At 45.1% G+C, this 17,255-nt stretch overlaps 1 protein-coding gene across 1 annotated transcript in view; it reads right to left on the bottom strand.

Moving 5' to 3' along the window:
- slc24a3 (solute carrier family 24 member 3) overlaps positions 1-17,051 on the bottom strand; it is a 70,955-nt gene extending 53,904 nt beyond the window's left edge. Inside the window, exons 1-2 of the mRNA XM_062519386.1 lie at positions 16,608-17,051; positions 3,636-3,779 (exon numbers count right to left, since the gene is read on the bottom strand). Coding sequence (XP_062375370.1) covers positions 3,636-3,779; positions 16,608-16,800 — 337 coding nt within the window. The 5' untranslated portion in view covers positions 16,801-17,051. The remainder of the gene's footprint in view (positions 1-3,635; positions 3,780-16,607) is intronic.
- Between the last annotated feature and the right edge of the window lie 204 nt (positions 17,052-17,255).

The raw sequence follows: 17,255 nt of genomic DNA, 5'->3' as shown, positions 1-17,255 counted from the left end.
AAATGTTGTGAGTTGGGGATCAGACTACACATTGATGAATCTAACACACACACACACACACCTGACTCACCATAGCATACAACAGCTTTCCCCAAGTACAGAGCCATCTCTCTAGCAAGCATAACTTTGATGAATATTTCTGTTTGTCCATGAATGTCTCTGCTGGCCCTCCCTGCCAGCCTCTCTATCCTTCTTTTGAGTTGGCACACACACACACACACACACACACACCACACATCGTCTCCTCTCCAAAAGTCCTTCTTCTGAATACACCAATATCTCTCCATTTGCACATCAACACAAACGCACATCAAGAAACTGACTAGAAAAGAGGAACAGCTCATCAGGAACAAGTCAATTACGGAAGAAGTTAAATGCAAAAGGTACGGATTAGTGGTCATGTTTCCAAAGGGACTACATGGAGAGCAGCAAAATGTTGTCAAATTGCAAAATGTCTAAAATTGAGCTGTTACAGTCTGGAGAAGAAGACTGGCTGTTTAGGGCCGTTCACACCAATAACGATAACTATAAAGATAACTATAAACAACTATCGTTCTCGTTAATATGAATGATAACGTTCACACATAAACTGTGACGATAACCACATGAAAAACGATATCGTTGGGGATCGCTTGATTTTGAGAATGATAAAAAGCTAACAGCCAATCAGAACCCATAATACTTTAGCCAACACATTCATTAACACGAGGAGTGACGTTTCTTAGCTTTTTTAGCTTTTATCATTATGGTTATAGTTATCGTTATCTTTATCGTTCTTGGTGTGAATGCTGCTTTAAAGGTACCATCTTCGGGTATGATAAAGAGTGGGCCTTATAGGAGAGAGGGAGAGAACGTGAAGACAGTGAGGGGCTAAAGAAGCGTGCTGCTTTTTGCATTGTCTACCTCTCCTTCTAACCACAAATGTCTGCACATCTCCACAGGGACAGAGAGAGTCTGCTTCTTTGAGTCAGAACATGGCACCATTCACAAAGGTCACATGAGAAATGACTCATGAAGCAGCAAACTGAAAAAAATAAGCCAGAGTAAGAAAAAAAAAGGCAAGGACACCTGTGTGTGTGTGTGTGTGTGTGTGTGTGTGTGTGTAGGTGTGTGTGTGTGTGTGTACACATGTGTGTGTGTGTGTGTGTGTGTGTGTGTGTGTGTGTGTGTGTGTGTGTGTGTGTGTGTGTGTGTGTGTGTGTGTGTGTGTGTGTGTGTGTAATTGCACACACACATATATATGTATGCTCTTCTCTGATCTCTCAAAGTGACCTTGGTGACTCCCAAAGGAAGCTAATGAGTAACCTCAATTGCTGGCGCTAGATCCTCCAGGTCGCTGTTTTGCTTTAGCAGGTCAGAGGTGAAATGTTCACAACAGGCATGCCGACACAGCCAAACCCAGCACTGTGCTGATACCACAGCACAGAATCACAAGCTCTGGGCAATAATTAACATCCGCTGCACATCAGCATTTGTAATTAGGCGACTCGAGCTGTGTTTGGAGATGACCAAGCTTCTCTGCACGGCCTGACTGTAGGTAACTAATGGGGTGTTAGCAATAGAATACATTCTAATACCTACACAAACTACCCCTAAGGAAGTGATGGAGAGGAGCGAAAGCAAAGAGAGAGAGAGAGAGAGAGAGAGAGAGAGAGAGAGAGAGAGAGAGAGAGAGAGAGAGAGAGAGAGCAGAAAAGCAAGAATAATCCGAATTAAAATAATTACAGCATTTCATGATGGAGAACATAATTAAGCGGAAACAAGCCATTAAGTATTTTCCTTCTAAATATAACATCCATGCCAAGGATCGAGAGACAAGGCATTAAGCGTGTTAGTAAATAGCACTTTGATAGACAATGATTGCGACATGCAATCAGCAGCACACAAATAACACAACCTGCCTCACACACAGTCTCTTTCTCTTTCGCTCTCTCACACACACACACACACACACACACACACACACACACACACACACACACACACACACACACACACACACACACACACACACACACACACACACACACACACACACACACACACACACACACACACACACACACACACACACACACACACACACACACACACACACACACACGAGAGCAGACGGAGGAACCCCAGCGCCATGGCCAAGGCGTCAGGCTGTGGGGGTGAGGGAGTGAGGGAGGGGGGGGTCGACGATGTGGGGATCTGGGCTCCTTTCCTGGGCATCTTTTCTGGGGTTGTTTTTTAATGACGAGATCAAGAGCATGTTTGGCAAGGAGCACAGCCTCCTAAAGCACCAGAACCCCACTTGGAATGGAGCGCACAAATCCAGCCATGGAAAAAAACAATAACAAACCCAGCCCCCGTGCACCCAGCGCAGGAATTTGGGCTCCTTTGTGAAAACAGTACATCCGACACATTGGGCTTCTTTTTTTGTTGTTTTGTACGAAGCCCAACACATCCATGGGAAACTCCCGACAGAGCCTCTCTGCTTTGCTCGAGAGTAAACTGGTCAAACTGAGGTGTTTAGACTGTAACCAGTACCAATGACATTTTCTGACACCACAGCAAAAGACAGAATGGCAATAAACACAATACTGTCACAATTGTTACAAAGAAGGCTGTAATTATTCTTTAAAAAAATCAACGAGTTTAGCTGGTAAACATGACCTTAAGTATATAAAAAATGCTGTTGTGATGCTAATCACACACAACTCTAAGTCTCGGAAACAAGGTTGCGCAACATATATGTATGTATGTATCTATGCATATATGCATGCAAAGACGTATGTATGCATGTATGTATGTATGGATGTGTGTATGTACAGGTATGTACTGGAATGTAGGCATGTAAGTATACTGGCATAATGTAAAGTATTTTTTGTCTCCTGATACCTTTTGGGTGCTGCAGTGTTTGAGGTATATTGGCAAATCAATCTTCCATCTGTATTGATGAGTATATGCTTTCTCAAATGTTTTTTTCCGCTTCAGCTTCCACTATCAATTAGCCTTAATTAAGCAGTTGTCATTGAATGAACAGGGGCTCAAAACACAGAGCAGCACAGTCAATGGAATTACATGGGAAAGACAATGGCAGAATAGTACAGCTTGTATCATCACTTAAACAAAACTAGACACACAAAAGGATATGGCAGTAATGGGAGTCTAAGCCCTGAATTTAAGCAGAGATCATCATTTCTCATGAACAGCTAACCTCAGAAATAACTATTCTTCTCTCAGAATGGTAACCGGATATACAGTATAGTCTTGTACCCACTGTGTAGAGAGAGATTTGTTTTGCTCTATTTGTCCACCCAATGCTGTAAAACTGACAGTGAATTCAGTGACAGTGATTTTTTTTCTTGTCTTTACCTCAGTTAGGTCATTACCAATATCAACTCTCTCACACACACAAACACACCAGGCATCCTGGAAATCTGGCATGTTTCTACTTATTTTGAATTGTTGTTATTCTTTGAAACCCAGTGACATCAAATGTTAATAGCTAAAAAGAAATCTTACAAAATAATACAAAATGCAGAGCAAACACACAGATGGTAAACTCCACAGTGACACACAGAGAAGCAGATGTTTCTGATTGGGGGTGGGAGAAGGGGGGGGATGAGGCATTCACATCAGCCTACCTGGCTCGGTACAGTTTTTGGGCGGTCGCTCCGTCGCCTCTGTTGTTTCTGGTATGTACGTGTAGGTGTTTTCATAGTCCTGCAGTAGCCGACGGCTATCCCAGCCTGGAGTAGCCTTTGGTCCATCGCTGAGTGGGCGGTAACCTACACAGACACAAGAGAGACTAATGTCAATCATAGAGACAGGAAACAATGAAGAGAAGGCCGAAGCCTGCTTCAAGTAAAAACTTGACACCGGATAGTGCTCTTAAGAGAGCTACTGGGGTTAAAGGTTTTGATATTTCCTTCAACAGCCACATGTAATACTGAGCCAAAAAAAACCCTCTGATGATAAAACCTATTGAGGAATAGGCATGTCATACTGAAGAACGCAAACCCAGTCATGTTACCCTGGTAGAATACCCCTCATATCTAAATAGTTATTTTATAGGAGGAAGAATACTATTGATAAAGTTGTTTCAGCTATGCATTAGCATTTTCGGTTAATCTAAGTGAATTCAACCATTCTGGAAGAAAATGTCACCAAATGTTATAGGTAGGGCTGTCACATTCATTGTCGAAAAGGTCCTTGTGACTATGACAATATTCAAACAGGCGGTGAGAGTCGGTGTTGAGCTGTAAATGAACCTTAAAAGGTTTTAACCCCCATTATTTTTTTGTCCAAACTCTTTGGAGAATCAGATTCATCAACTCTCTGCCTCACCAGTTAGAGCATATAGCTCAAGTACAACCTTTGAAAAGCATCTCTGTTGAGTTCAGAATGGAAGGGTACATATCTGACGCAATGAAAAAACAAAGAAACTATTATTCACAGACTACAATTTCCAATCCAAAATCATCTCAGTGAGATATTTCAAAAGTAACATTTAGCTCAAAATGCTAATCAGCCGCCAGCCACCGCCAGCCTCTCCAAAGCTCCACAAGCGTAGCGCCACTATTTGACCAAACATTGGCCTCGGCCCCCCGATTAGATAACACTCTTCACACTCGCGTTTAACATGGAGTGAAGCACTGCGTCAGGTCCTCTCTGTTCACATACGCCTCACAAGGACACCGGCAGCCCAGAATGTTTTTAAACAGCGTTAAAACCTCACACATTCACACATGAACACACACACACACACACACACACACTTCCAATTCCTGTAACCGCAGTGACAGGCGCTGTGTCGTTCTTGTCTGGGAATATTCATGAGGGCCGTCTGTTGCGCGGTGCTGGGTGCTCGGCACTGCGGAGCGGAGCGGCGCGGTGTGGTGCAGTGTGGCGGCGCGAACGTGGCACATGGGCATGAGTGGCCCGGGCGGCGCCATGATGGCCGTGACCGCCCCGCGCGCGCCGTGGCGTGGGCCCCCTGCCTCTCCGCTGCGTCTCACAAGTGGCTGATTATTCTGGCAGCGCTGCCATCTGGGTCACTGTGTCCTCGAGCGCCTCTCCGTAGCCCAGCCACGCACACACGCACACACACACACACACACATACATGCGGACACAGACACAGACACACACACACACACACACACACACACACACACTCCCTTGCCAGCTCATCCCCTCTCTCCTCATCAGACAGTCACTATGCAAAGGCGTTCTTCTCTGCTACACCCCCCCAGCCCTATCCACCTCCACCTTCATCCCCACCCCCATCCCCACCCCCACCCCAGTTCCAATGCACTAAAAATACCACTTCTATTTTTATCCGACGTAGAAAGGAGAAGACACACAATTACCATCCCCCTTGCTGCAGATAAAGAAAAACATATCTATGACGTGCACCAGGGGATGATGACGTCAAGACTGACCCCCCCCCCCCCCCACACACACACCCACCCTTTCTCTTGTCCTTGGTATGACTTCCAGTGCTCATCTTGCTAGAAGGAGGAGAGGACAGGCAAGATCAAATTCATTTTAAATCGATTTATCTGCCATACATCAGGAAAATCAAGTTGTGAGTGAATGCCCCATTACACATACAAATAAGCAATATCCATTTAAAGGTCCTTTACTCTATTTCTATCAGATACCTTTTGTCCCAAAAGCATTTGATGTATGGGGTATTTTCCAAACTTGCCCATTTCAGAGAATTGGTTGGGAATGTATTGCCAACAAAGCGATGGAATTCTCAAGCGATTTATTTTGGCCCAGCTCTAAAGACACACACAGGCCGACAAACACGCAGACTGACACACACACAGACTGACACACACACACATGGACCGACACACACGGACTGACACAAACAGCATTTGGTGATTGTTGCCTACCCTGCTCTCATCCGTGCTGCTCTCCAGTGACACTGAACCAAAGCAGCAGTCGCAAAAACAAGTGTGCTGACATCCTGACAGGTCTGTGACAGGCCTCCTCACAGACTGGAGATATTGCTGTATAAAAGCCCTTGTGCTGCATCAGTGTTGCAGATAATACGAGGACTCATTGTGCTCTGACTGGGCAACTTTGTTCCATCACAGCTGAGCAAAGAGAATTGAACATATTTATTTGACGTGTGTGTGTGTGTGTGTGTATATGTGTGTGTGTGTGTGTGTGTGTGTGTGTGTGTGTGTGTGTGTGTGTGTGTGTGTGTGTGTGTGTGTGTGTGCGCGTGTAGTACATGTACGCAACTATTGTCATTATTGGTAATTTGCATGTTTGCTGTGTGTGCATCAATTAGTTGTCAACTATTAAATGAATCATCGACTACATATGATGATGGACAGATGATCAACAGTAATGCAATCAACCATGTCACCAAAGAGCGCTCTGATTGGTTGTAGGTCTATCCAATTGAGTGAGGAGGCATTTTTTTCCCTGGTTCGGTTGAAACATACCAACATGCCCAATGGAACAGCATCAGACTCAAGTTCTTACTAGAGCATGACAACGCCAGGCTAGCTGAATACTTATCTTCTCCTTTACTTAGTGTACTATGACTGGAACCCCAAATATTATTGCCATATGGACAAAGCACACGATTTGAGGATGCCACATTGAGCTTTGAGAAACACTAATCGACTTCTTTTCACCACTGAAAACTACCACAGCTAATTAGTTAGATAATCAACAGATTAATCAATTATGAAGATATGTGTTAGTTGCAGCCCTAATGTGCATGTGTCTGTGTCCCATACAATCTCTGTGTATGTGTTCCTGTGTACGTATCAGTTAGGTGCTGTCAGACCCATAACAGTTGAGGTGCAGACAGAATAGTAGAGTACAGTAACGAGTCAAAGCCCCCTCTCCTCTTCCCCCTCCCAGTCTTGGTCTTTCTCCTCCTCCTCCTCCTCCTCCTCCTCTTCCTCTTCCCCCTCCCTCGCTGTCTTCTTCTCCTCTGTGGCAAGAGTGACGGAGACTGCCCCTGCTTCAAGACATGTGTCCAATTAGGCATGCAGCAATGCCCCTGCGTGCTACAGCATGTTGAGATGAGAAAGAGAAACGAGAGAGAAGGAGAGAGAGAGAGAGAGAAATACGAGAGGAGAGAGAGAGAGAGAGAGAGAGAGAGCAAGCGCATCCTTTCCTGTGAATGCTTCTCTCCCTCATCTCTTCTTCATCGTTCTCTTGGTCTCTCGCTGCACTCTTGCCTAAGGATGACAAATCTACTGCAGACATCTTGTGAGCTTCTGACGTTATGTTGTAACGGCATTACCTGCTCAATGAGGCGAGGATGCTCAGTGCACACAGTGTGTGTGTGTGTGTGTGTGTGTGTGTGTGTGTGTGTGTGTGTGTGTGTGTGTGTGTGTGTGTGTGTGTGTTTTGGGGGGTGGGGGTTACTATGGAGATATGACATAACAGCTCAGATGACAGAAGAGCAATGATGCAAGACCCTGTTAAACAAAGACTGAGGCAGGCAGACAGACAGCCCTGCAAAGGATGGATGACGTCATTGTAAAATGATACACAGAGATTTGAATACTGGAGAGAGGGAAGTTAACTAGATATCTAATGGGTCTCTTCTTGAACATCAGCTTGTCTGTTGCACCAGCCTCATCCCCAAGCATGATATTAAAATGAAACTGACTACAGATATTTCAAAGGGATTTGCCTGGCCTTTTCTGTTAATGGTCAAACATGATGCATCGGTGCATGGTGCCATTCTACCTTGAGGTCTATGGCAGATCTGGCTTCTCTTCTTACTGAAACAGCTCGCAGGGAGCCAACCAAAAACTCAATGCACAGCAAAGGGCACAGCGAAGGGCAGCTGATACTGGTGAAGACTGTATGAGGGGGCACAGGAAAATGGCAGGGTGGCAAAAGACCAACCTACCCAAATCAAAACCACAAAAGGCTGTATATTTGGTGCTAAATGCCAACAAGGCACCTTGCAGTAATTAAAGAAATGACAACACAACAATAAAGATGGAATACCAAAGTTGAGAAAAAATAGATTTGGCAAAGAACCTGCACTAATTTCTAGCACTCTCTCTTCCTTCTCAGTTTTTCAGTCAGTGTGTGTGTACTAAATATAATCAGAAATATGGCCTATATGCAGAAACCTTGCATGCCTAAAATAGACAACATAAACCTTGATGCCAACATACAATATCCATTCAGAGGAGTATTATGCAACGTCTCCATACATGTTGTGCTCTACATCAAAACAGAACTAGTCAGAGAGATGGTGAAGGGGGATGAGTATTTCGGGAATACTTTGCTTCTGAAGCTTTCAGGAAGCAAACACATGGGCTTATAAGATGTTAATAAAACATCAGTAACCGTATTAGATAATGTTGTGTGACTGAATTGCATATCTGAGCTCTTTTTGAAAAGCGAGAAGGCTAAAACATTTTGCAATTCAGTTCTTTAAGTTCTTGATAGCTCCACAGCAGTAGAAGGTCATCCATACAGTGCACTGCACCAGAAGAAAAGAAGGTCTCTCAACTAATGATGCATGCCCGTGGCTATGAGGTCACAGTCAACAGCACCGAGATCTCATGCTCCAACCAGGTAGTGGAAGTATAGCGGCAGTGGCCCACTGGCCCAACCCACTAACATATGTGCAAGGATGTCCCAGTTACCAGGTGGGAGAACTGACAATGAGGGGAATCACCACCAGTCCCACACAGCGGCGAGACCCTCCAACCTCACTCCCATACTGTCAGAGGCGCGTTAAATTTAGCCCTCCACATCCATTCCGCGCTGCCAAGCGTTAATCACCTAGTTCATCTTCATTAGCCATTCGAGCACTGCCCTGGATGGGAAAGGGACTAGGCAAGGGGGGTGGGGGGAGTGGGGGGTCGTCCCCTCGCCCACGGAAAACTGAAATCAGGTGTGTACACGTTCTCTCTCAGTGTGTGATGTCAGCAGCTAAGGCTACTGCATCTCTCTCTAAAATCAATAAAATCGATCTGCCTTAAAACCAGCTGAACAAAGCTGTTAAGCTTGACTAAAATTAGAATGAATGCCCCCTGAATGGACATTGTGACTGCTTTCCAGGGGTTAGTGACCTCACTCTCCAGCCTCTACATCTTATCTCCCGTCTGTACACACAAAGATCAATAGAGTCTATTTTTAAAGCGCATGAGTGGAGTATCAGTAATTGGCCATTTATGAATGTGACGGCCATCTTAATAACCTCATTAGCGCCTGGTGGCAGCGCGCCTCCTGCTGTGAGTGTGAACGGTCAACTTGGACGACAGAAAGGCATGCCCATCTACAGAGCCATCAAAAAGGCCGTGCCAGGGCTTTGAGGGCCAGGAGGGGTTATCCCAGCAGGAGTGATGGACCTCTGGGTAACGTGTCAGAAGTGTCCCTTCAAACCCCGCTCTCAAGTCTTCCATCATGCGACACAAGAGAAGATTTCAGGGTTGGTCCACAAGAGACTCATGACTTCAGATCCGGACGTAACTATTTGCTGACATTTTCAGCGCATTGGTTATAGCAAACAAGACAAGTTGAATCACTGTTAGACGGCGGGTCACTCCATTTAAGGAGTTAACGTGCTCTGGTCTCATACGGCACATTCTATGATTTCAGTTCTTTTGGCAAATACAGTAATCAAATTAGCAATGCCAAAATAATCAAAATGATGTCAGCTTGTTTAAGCAAGGGAACAAATACCAGAGAAAGGCACAATGTTAGAGTGTTTGCTTGGCCGCAGTTTGTCTGGACTTGTTTCTCAAATGAGTGCAAGTGCACAGACAATATCAGGCTTGCAGACCAGCGACAAAAACATTGCTTTCTCTTTCAATCACAAATGATCTCAAAACAAACACTGTGTCAGAATATTCTAGATTTTTGTGGAGGTTGCTTACAGACTTGGCACGATGTTAAAAACCATAACTTAAAAGATGCTTGTGCAACACCAAATGGATTCAAGTTCACACCACATTTTGGTGAAACAGAGATGAAAACCCAGCACAGTGCACTGACAAGCTTGCGATTCTGCTCAAAGCAAACCACGCTAATTAAACAACCGCAAGGAAGACAACCAAAATTTTATGGCCAGGGTAATGGACTGTCGCCCCACATTTGCCACTAAGGGCTCGGAGAACAGAGCTCTCCGTTTTTTTTTTTTTTTTTCTGTTGCTAATTTGCCAGGCTGAACCCTCTTGACCTTTTTGAAGTAACAGAAGAGAACGGAGAAAAAAAAGCTACAGGCTTCATGAAGAGAACAGGAGCTTCCATCCCCCCCGGAGGGACTACATTTTAGCGCAGCGCAGCGCAGCCCTCATTCTCAGGTTTAGTTATAAAACCCTACCCCTGCCTCAAATGAGTTTTGACTGCGGCTTTATGTAATCAGACAGTCTATCAAAGAACTGCTTACATAAATGCAGCGCAGTCAGAAGATTAGAGGTTTAAAACTCATTATTCGCCCGACGCAGTTTTTAATATCTCAAGTATATATTTGTCTCCCCAGCCCCCCTAGCCCCAGACAAAAAAAGCTTTGGTTATACACAACAAGCCCATGCTGAAACCTGCCAGAAAACAATGTGTCAATACTCTTCACAGCCCTGACAGTCCTAGCCCTTCCACTTTCTCTTTTCAACGGCAAACATGCAGTCATATCCTATCCACTGACACTATAAAAAGGTTAATGAGTTCCTGTGCCCTCCCTATTACAGGTGGCATGTGTTTTGACCCTGTTAGCGCTGTTAGCTAATATCAACAGGGGCAACATATGAGTCACTCAGCAACACCATATGATTATGAACATCGTTTGCATTGTGCATCGAGTCTATCTTGACCTTTATGTGCTATGTGTGGACAACTATGTAAATGCACTCGCCTCACCATAGAAACAAACAACACATCCAGAGTACCAGTAGCAAACGCTAATGTTATACTCTTTTTATATAAAATAACATATAATGAATGCTGTCCATCTAATTGAAACAAGTACGGCCTTGCCATCACAAAGTTTGTCCATGTTGCTACACACACATGGTGGCCAGCATTAAAAGACATAGGGGCCAGGAGCCGCCCATTTCCAGTATTGCTCCAAACCAAACAACTGGGGGCTTTTACAGGAGACAGGAATTCCACATGTATCATGGCTCTCCCAGCCATATAAAGTGTCTGAACGGCGGCATATAACAACGAATATCCTGGACCTACGACGACAGGTTGTTGAAGGACCTGCTCTTATTAACGCTCTTATGAATGCCTCTAAGGCAACAGGTGTCTGCAGTCCGTGCGATCATTCTTTGATCAGTATCAGTGGGTGAGATCGGGGGCGGGATCCATGCTCTGACTTTGCCGAATCCTCCGCCATCTCTGCCTCCCGTTCCAGGCATCTGTCTGGTTCTCGTCCAGCCCTCGCCTTCGCCCGCCCGCGCCCCGGCTGGACGCGCTCTCCTCCAGCAGAGTGGGGTCACAAAGGGGTTGCGTTTGATTTACTCCACAAGGGCAGACCTTCATCCCTGCTCCGAGAGCATTTTGAAGGGTTTTATCCGACTTCATAAAGCCAAAGCAATCACGCGTCGCTTGTGGGCTCGACTCCCCTCACCACATGCATGCACCCCCCCCCCCCCCGCCCGCCCTCTCTATTTCTTTCCCTCGTGTGTGTCTGTGTGTAGGCCTAAGAGATGTGTGTGTGTGTGTGCGTGTGTGTGAGGGGTACTAGTGGGGGGCACGTAAGATGGTGGCATGTCATAAATCACACACACCTAATGAGGACATTTAGGGTGGGCTATATATGGAGGAGAGGAAAGGTATGTAGGGCGGCCTCTTCTCCTCTGAATTAATGACCACCCTCTCCCTCTCCTTCCTTATCTTCCTCTCTCTATCCCTCCATTCCTTTCTTTCTCCAACATCATGGAGGCCACGATGGATCATATGTATACAGAAAAAGGAGGCTGAAGAAGAAGAAGGAGAAGGATACGAAAAATCCCTCTCCCACCATATCCTATGCCTATGGGATCAAACTGTCCCCCCCCTCACATCTAGCTGCTCCTGACTGTAGTGCCTTGAGCACACCAGAATAGGCCTCTGCTTCACAAAAGGCTTTGTGATTAATTAGGTCTCTATTTAAGGGGGAACTGGGACAAAAATACCAGGGTGTCATATTTAAGGTGTATTATTGAGGTGGGCACATATTCCTGCACTGATCACATATTGACCAACTGACCTCTGGTTACATTTACCCATCAAATCTCCTTATTACTGGGGAAAGTGGTGTTTCCAACTCCAACATAAAGCAAAGATGCATGAGCGCACGCACACACGCGCACACACACACACACACACACACACACACGCGCACACACACACACACACACACACACACACACACACACACACACACACACACACACACACACACACACACACACACACACACACACACACACACACACACACACACACACACACACACACACACACACACACACACACACACACACACACACACACACACAGTGTGAAAGGCTCCACCTTAGCAATATGAATGAGGACATTAAAGAGTAACAGTTAAACAAAGAACACTGGCCCCCATAATTCGCTTTTTGCTTTATATTCACAAAACACAATCACCACAGCCAATACTGCCCAAGTTTAAGGTCAGTGTTCATGTCCTTTGTCATGCCTCACCGCTCACTAGGCACTTCTGGCTACTGGTACCTAAAACCTCCCAACGGACCTCCTCAGCCCCTCCTTCTCTCTCCCTCTATATTTCTCTTTTTCCCTCTCCACCACCAACAACTACCATATAGATAAGACAAGACATTCAATAATGCTTTGAAGTGATGGGGGAACCTCACTAACCACCATCAATGCGTAGCACTCACCTGGGTGGTGCTTGGCAGCCATTATGCGTCAGAACGTTCACCACACACCAGTTTGAAGAGGAGAGAGAGGGACACACACACTTAGACACACCATGATTAGACAAACCGATTGGTCAAACAGGACAGACAAAGAGGGTGATGTTTCACCTTTCAATGAAGATAAAAAGATAAGCTGGTCTCATTCAAGTGTGGTGATTCTTAAGATCTGCGGTTAGATCGACTCACAACTCAGTAGTAGCCAACTACAGGATCCCTGTCATGTTGGACTGACAAAAATCATGCTTTTTGGACAACTGATGAAGGAAATTAGAAGGCCCAAGTGGTAACTTATCTGATGCATTTCTAGCACGTTAGACATTTTTGCATTGCCTCCTTAGCCCATATTTAACTGTCATTTTAGAGCTCACATCATTTTTCATTCCCATCATTTTTATGTCATGACCACAGTCTAACTGAAGGCCATAACCAATTATGGTAGGCTGATAAATGCTGATTGTAATGATAGGATAAAAGTGATTTAACTGAGTACTGAGTTTTAAGAAGTCTGTTTCATACAGTACACCCATAAAAGGATCCATTTTCATTTATTTCTTCAGAGAAGGACTTTTTGATCTTTACTCTTTTTGAATTTGCACAGTCCCAGTAATTGATGTCAACCACCATGAATTTTCCATGAAGGATGCAGTCAAATTTCTTCAACACGATATACAACTCAAACGGCACTCACAGAGGGCAGACCTCCACCAAATATGTAGTTCTGGGGTATACAAGTCAAACTGTGGATATCAGTGTGTAACTGGCTTTTAAATGTCAACATAAACACTGTCCAATCATAATAATAAGATGTATATCACCCTTCAGTTTGGTATGAATTCATTCATTCCATCAGGACAAACTCCAACATGATATTTCATGACCTCCAAACGCAACTGGTTTTTGGGTGAGACTGTTTTGGGTCAAGAAATGCCTCCCCTTAGCTTGACCACTGGAGGGCAAAATCAGGCTCAAAAGCCATGCGGCACAAGAGATACGAAAAGGGAAACTAAATCACTACGGTTGTCCCCTAACCCAAAATGGCATGGGTTCGTCCTTGGACAACACCAAACCTCTCCACCAAGTTTCATGGATATCGAGCAGCTAGATTGCGTGTAGTCCTGCACACAGACAGACGGAGGGACAGATGACAAACCACCCCAAATGCACGACCTTCTGGCGGAGGTATCACACATGCATTGATGATGCATTTACCAGCAGGGCAACGTCCGGATCCATCCATGGCAATGGGCACACCTTTACCCCGACAGGGAATTTAACAGAAACAGGCAAACACAGCAAGGCAACAGACTGGTTGGTGGCAGGACAGATTGACTCTGCTTGTAAAAATTGCGCAGTCGTGTTTGCCTTCCCCCCCCCAAGTACACAGTCCCTCTGAGCATCTGTATCCAGCCAGTCTTGACACTAAATACCTGTGAAGTCAAGGAAAGCGACATGCTACGTGCAGACAAATGTGATTGTTACTACAGGAACAGACCAGCTAAATGTGTCTCCTGCAAAATGTAACCCAACAGCAGCACCCTCGACCTGTTCTTTGCTGATGAATGCATCCCCATCAAGATATTCCTAAAGCCCTCTGTTTTTCACTGGTTCACAAACACCATAGCCTCTCTTTATGACTTTCACTGTATGTACGGTCTGCTGAGCCTAAAACACCACTTTCGATCGGCCTGTTTTCTCCCCCCGTTGCAGGAATATGTTTCAAAGAGAATTGTAGATTGTTTAGCTGTAGCAGAAGCCAGCAGCATGGGGGATGGAGCTGCCTTTGCTGTGTAAAATAAGCCTATGGATCAACACATTATAATCTTCATCTAGCTACAGTATGTCCCCCATACTGCACCAAGCCATGCTAGTGCAAAATAGTCCAGACAGAAATCAGCCTAAATTAAAAGAACATACATCAATGTCGGACACCCTCCTCCATGACCAAAATTAAACTGTATGGCTGGTGATTCCCCATTCCAGTGTTCAGAGAATACACTGTCGAACTCCCATTTATTTGTTCAACGGAGAATAAAGCTGAAAAGGCCATCCATCTGGGAACGGCTTGCTGTCACCGCTCTGGCACGGTGCGCTGTAAAACTGGCTAAAATAATGAAGTGTTCTGCTCCTCAGTGAGTGTGTGTAAGAAATGGGCTAGGGCAGATGATAAATGAGATATCTCTCTCTCTCTCGCACGCACACACACACACACAGACACACAGAGAGAGAGAGAGAGAGAGAGAGAGAGAGAGAGCGAGAGAGAGTGAGAGAGAGAGCTGCTGCAGGGAACCACAGTGTTGTTGGTTAAATCCTCAATTCAGCAAAGTGGAAGGAGGTGTTCCTCGAACTTGTTACTCCAGAGGGAATCCCATCTCCCTGCTCACCCGCCAGCCGCCTTGTCCTTGTTTTTTATCAGGTAAACAAAATCACTCCTATCCGACTCAGGCAGACCTCAAACAAAACATGGCGGGGGGGGGGGGGGGGGTCTCCCTCCTTTCTTTCGCTCATCACCTCCCTTGTCCACTTGTCCACAGAAGGTGACCCCATAGATTAACGGGTTTCGCAACACTAACAGGTAGAACCACCTTCCTCCCGTTCCAAGACCATTGTAACAACACGCAGATTGTAGGTAGGCTAGAACAAACAGACTCACACACCACTTAAACAGATAATATGACTTCACTTTTCCATTTGATCTGGACTAAAGCGGGATAATGCAGCTTTGTCACTCCCCTATTGACTTTGCTGTATCATTTCTTACAACCACATATTTAAACGCAAAAAAGAAAATCCTACAGACAACCTACACAATAATGCAATCGGTAGATCTGGTATTCAAAAGAAATGTAGAATATGAGCACAACCCTTTGCAGCAAACTGTGTGATCTATAATATCAGTGGAGTTAAAAAGTATGGCCTCAAGACACAGCATTATATCAGCCTTGTATTTAAAAAAAAAAAAAAGTCCCTCGACAGTCTTATTTCAAAGGCAGTGATGAGCAAGCCTTCACACAGCCAATACAATTTTCCTAGGGGAAATTCATCAGGTTACCTACCTTTTGGACTTCAGAACAAGGTTGGCTAATTATCCAACACAAGCAATAACGCACTGAATGAACAATATTAGAGGTGCATGCACTACACTAAAACAAATCAACATGACGAGACTCCCCCACCACATGTTTCCAAGAATGCTGAAAGTGCGGGCTGGGCTCTAGGACAATTCCAGTGAATCAAGTGACATGTTTATAAGTCTTGCGGAATGATATGTCTATAATCATTAAACGAACCCTACAATGTTAAACAGATCAATAAGGAGAAGTAAATTCAGTAGGTTAAGTCACATCTCAAATCATCTAGCCTACACAATTCACCTAAACTAGATCTACTAAAACTGAACAATTAAAAAACAATCTTTCTTTGCGCATTTGAATGGTGAATGATAAGAGGACATATTAAACTAGCTTTGCTGTAGTATTTGTCCATTGTGCTCCCACCCAGTATCAATGTGTTGCCTTGCTTCAACCTAAAACACGATCTGCCCAAAGAGAACCACGCTAAACTCGTGCAAAAATACAAAACAAAAGGCATGCTAACTTCCGACATGTGACAGGGAAGCCCTGTTACCCAAATTAAATGCGGGATAGTCTGTTGGTTAAACTATGTCACACTTTGAGACACGCGCTCCCCTTTCATTTCGTTATCGGTGCGAACTCACCTGTGCTTTCAGCAACACGCGATAAACCGCACACCACCATAAGCAAAAGCCCCATGAAGCACATCTGTCCAAGGAACAACTCCTTTCGCCCTTTCCTCCTCGCTTTGATCTTCCTCTGGCTGAGCATCACTTGCAGCGGGCAACTCTGGACCCCGGCAGACTTAGGCATCCAGCCAACGATAACCCCATCCATTTCGAAACCTCGACAGCGAGAGTGCCCAACGAACTGTGCGGATAGTGCAAAAGAGAGATTCTTGGGATCAGGGGTGGGCGAGAGAGACAGAGAGAGAGAGAGCGATGGGGAAAGTTTAGACACGGAAGAGGTGTTTTGACAGTGTTCACACGCGGCTGTTAATGTTTTCGCTTAGCATTAAAGCTGTTTAATTCTATATAATTTCAAATCCCGATGATGCGAAACATAGATATCGCGAAAGGAAGAAGCGCTCCATTTGGTTGCGTCTGCTCGTTGCCGATTCTTGCAGGACACGATTCGTAGTGGGCAAGATGATGTGAACGGTAGTGGGAGGGCTGAACATAGGGGAGTGAGCAAAAGAGAGGGGGGCGTTAATACAGCTTGATACAGTGCAGCTGCTCGATGGTGAAATACCTTGCCCTAACATTACGGAGGGGGGCGGGGGTGGAGGGAGG

The sequence above is a fragment of the Sardina pilchardus genome, chromosome 18 (genome assembly GCF_963854185.1).
Source record: "Sardina pilchardus chromosome 18, fSarPil1.1, whole genome shotgun sequence".
NCBI classification, from domain to species: domain Eukaryota; kingdom Metazoa; phylum Chordata; class Actinopteri; order Clupeiformes; family Clupeidae; genus Sardina; species Sardina pilchardus.
This window is presented reverse-complemented; position numbering and strand designations above follow the sequence as displayed.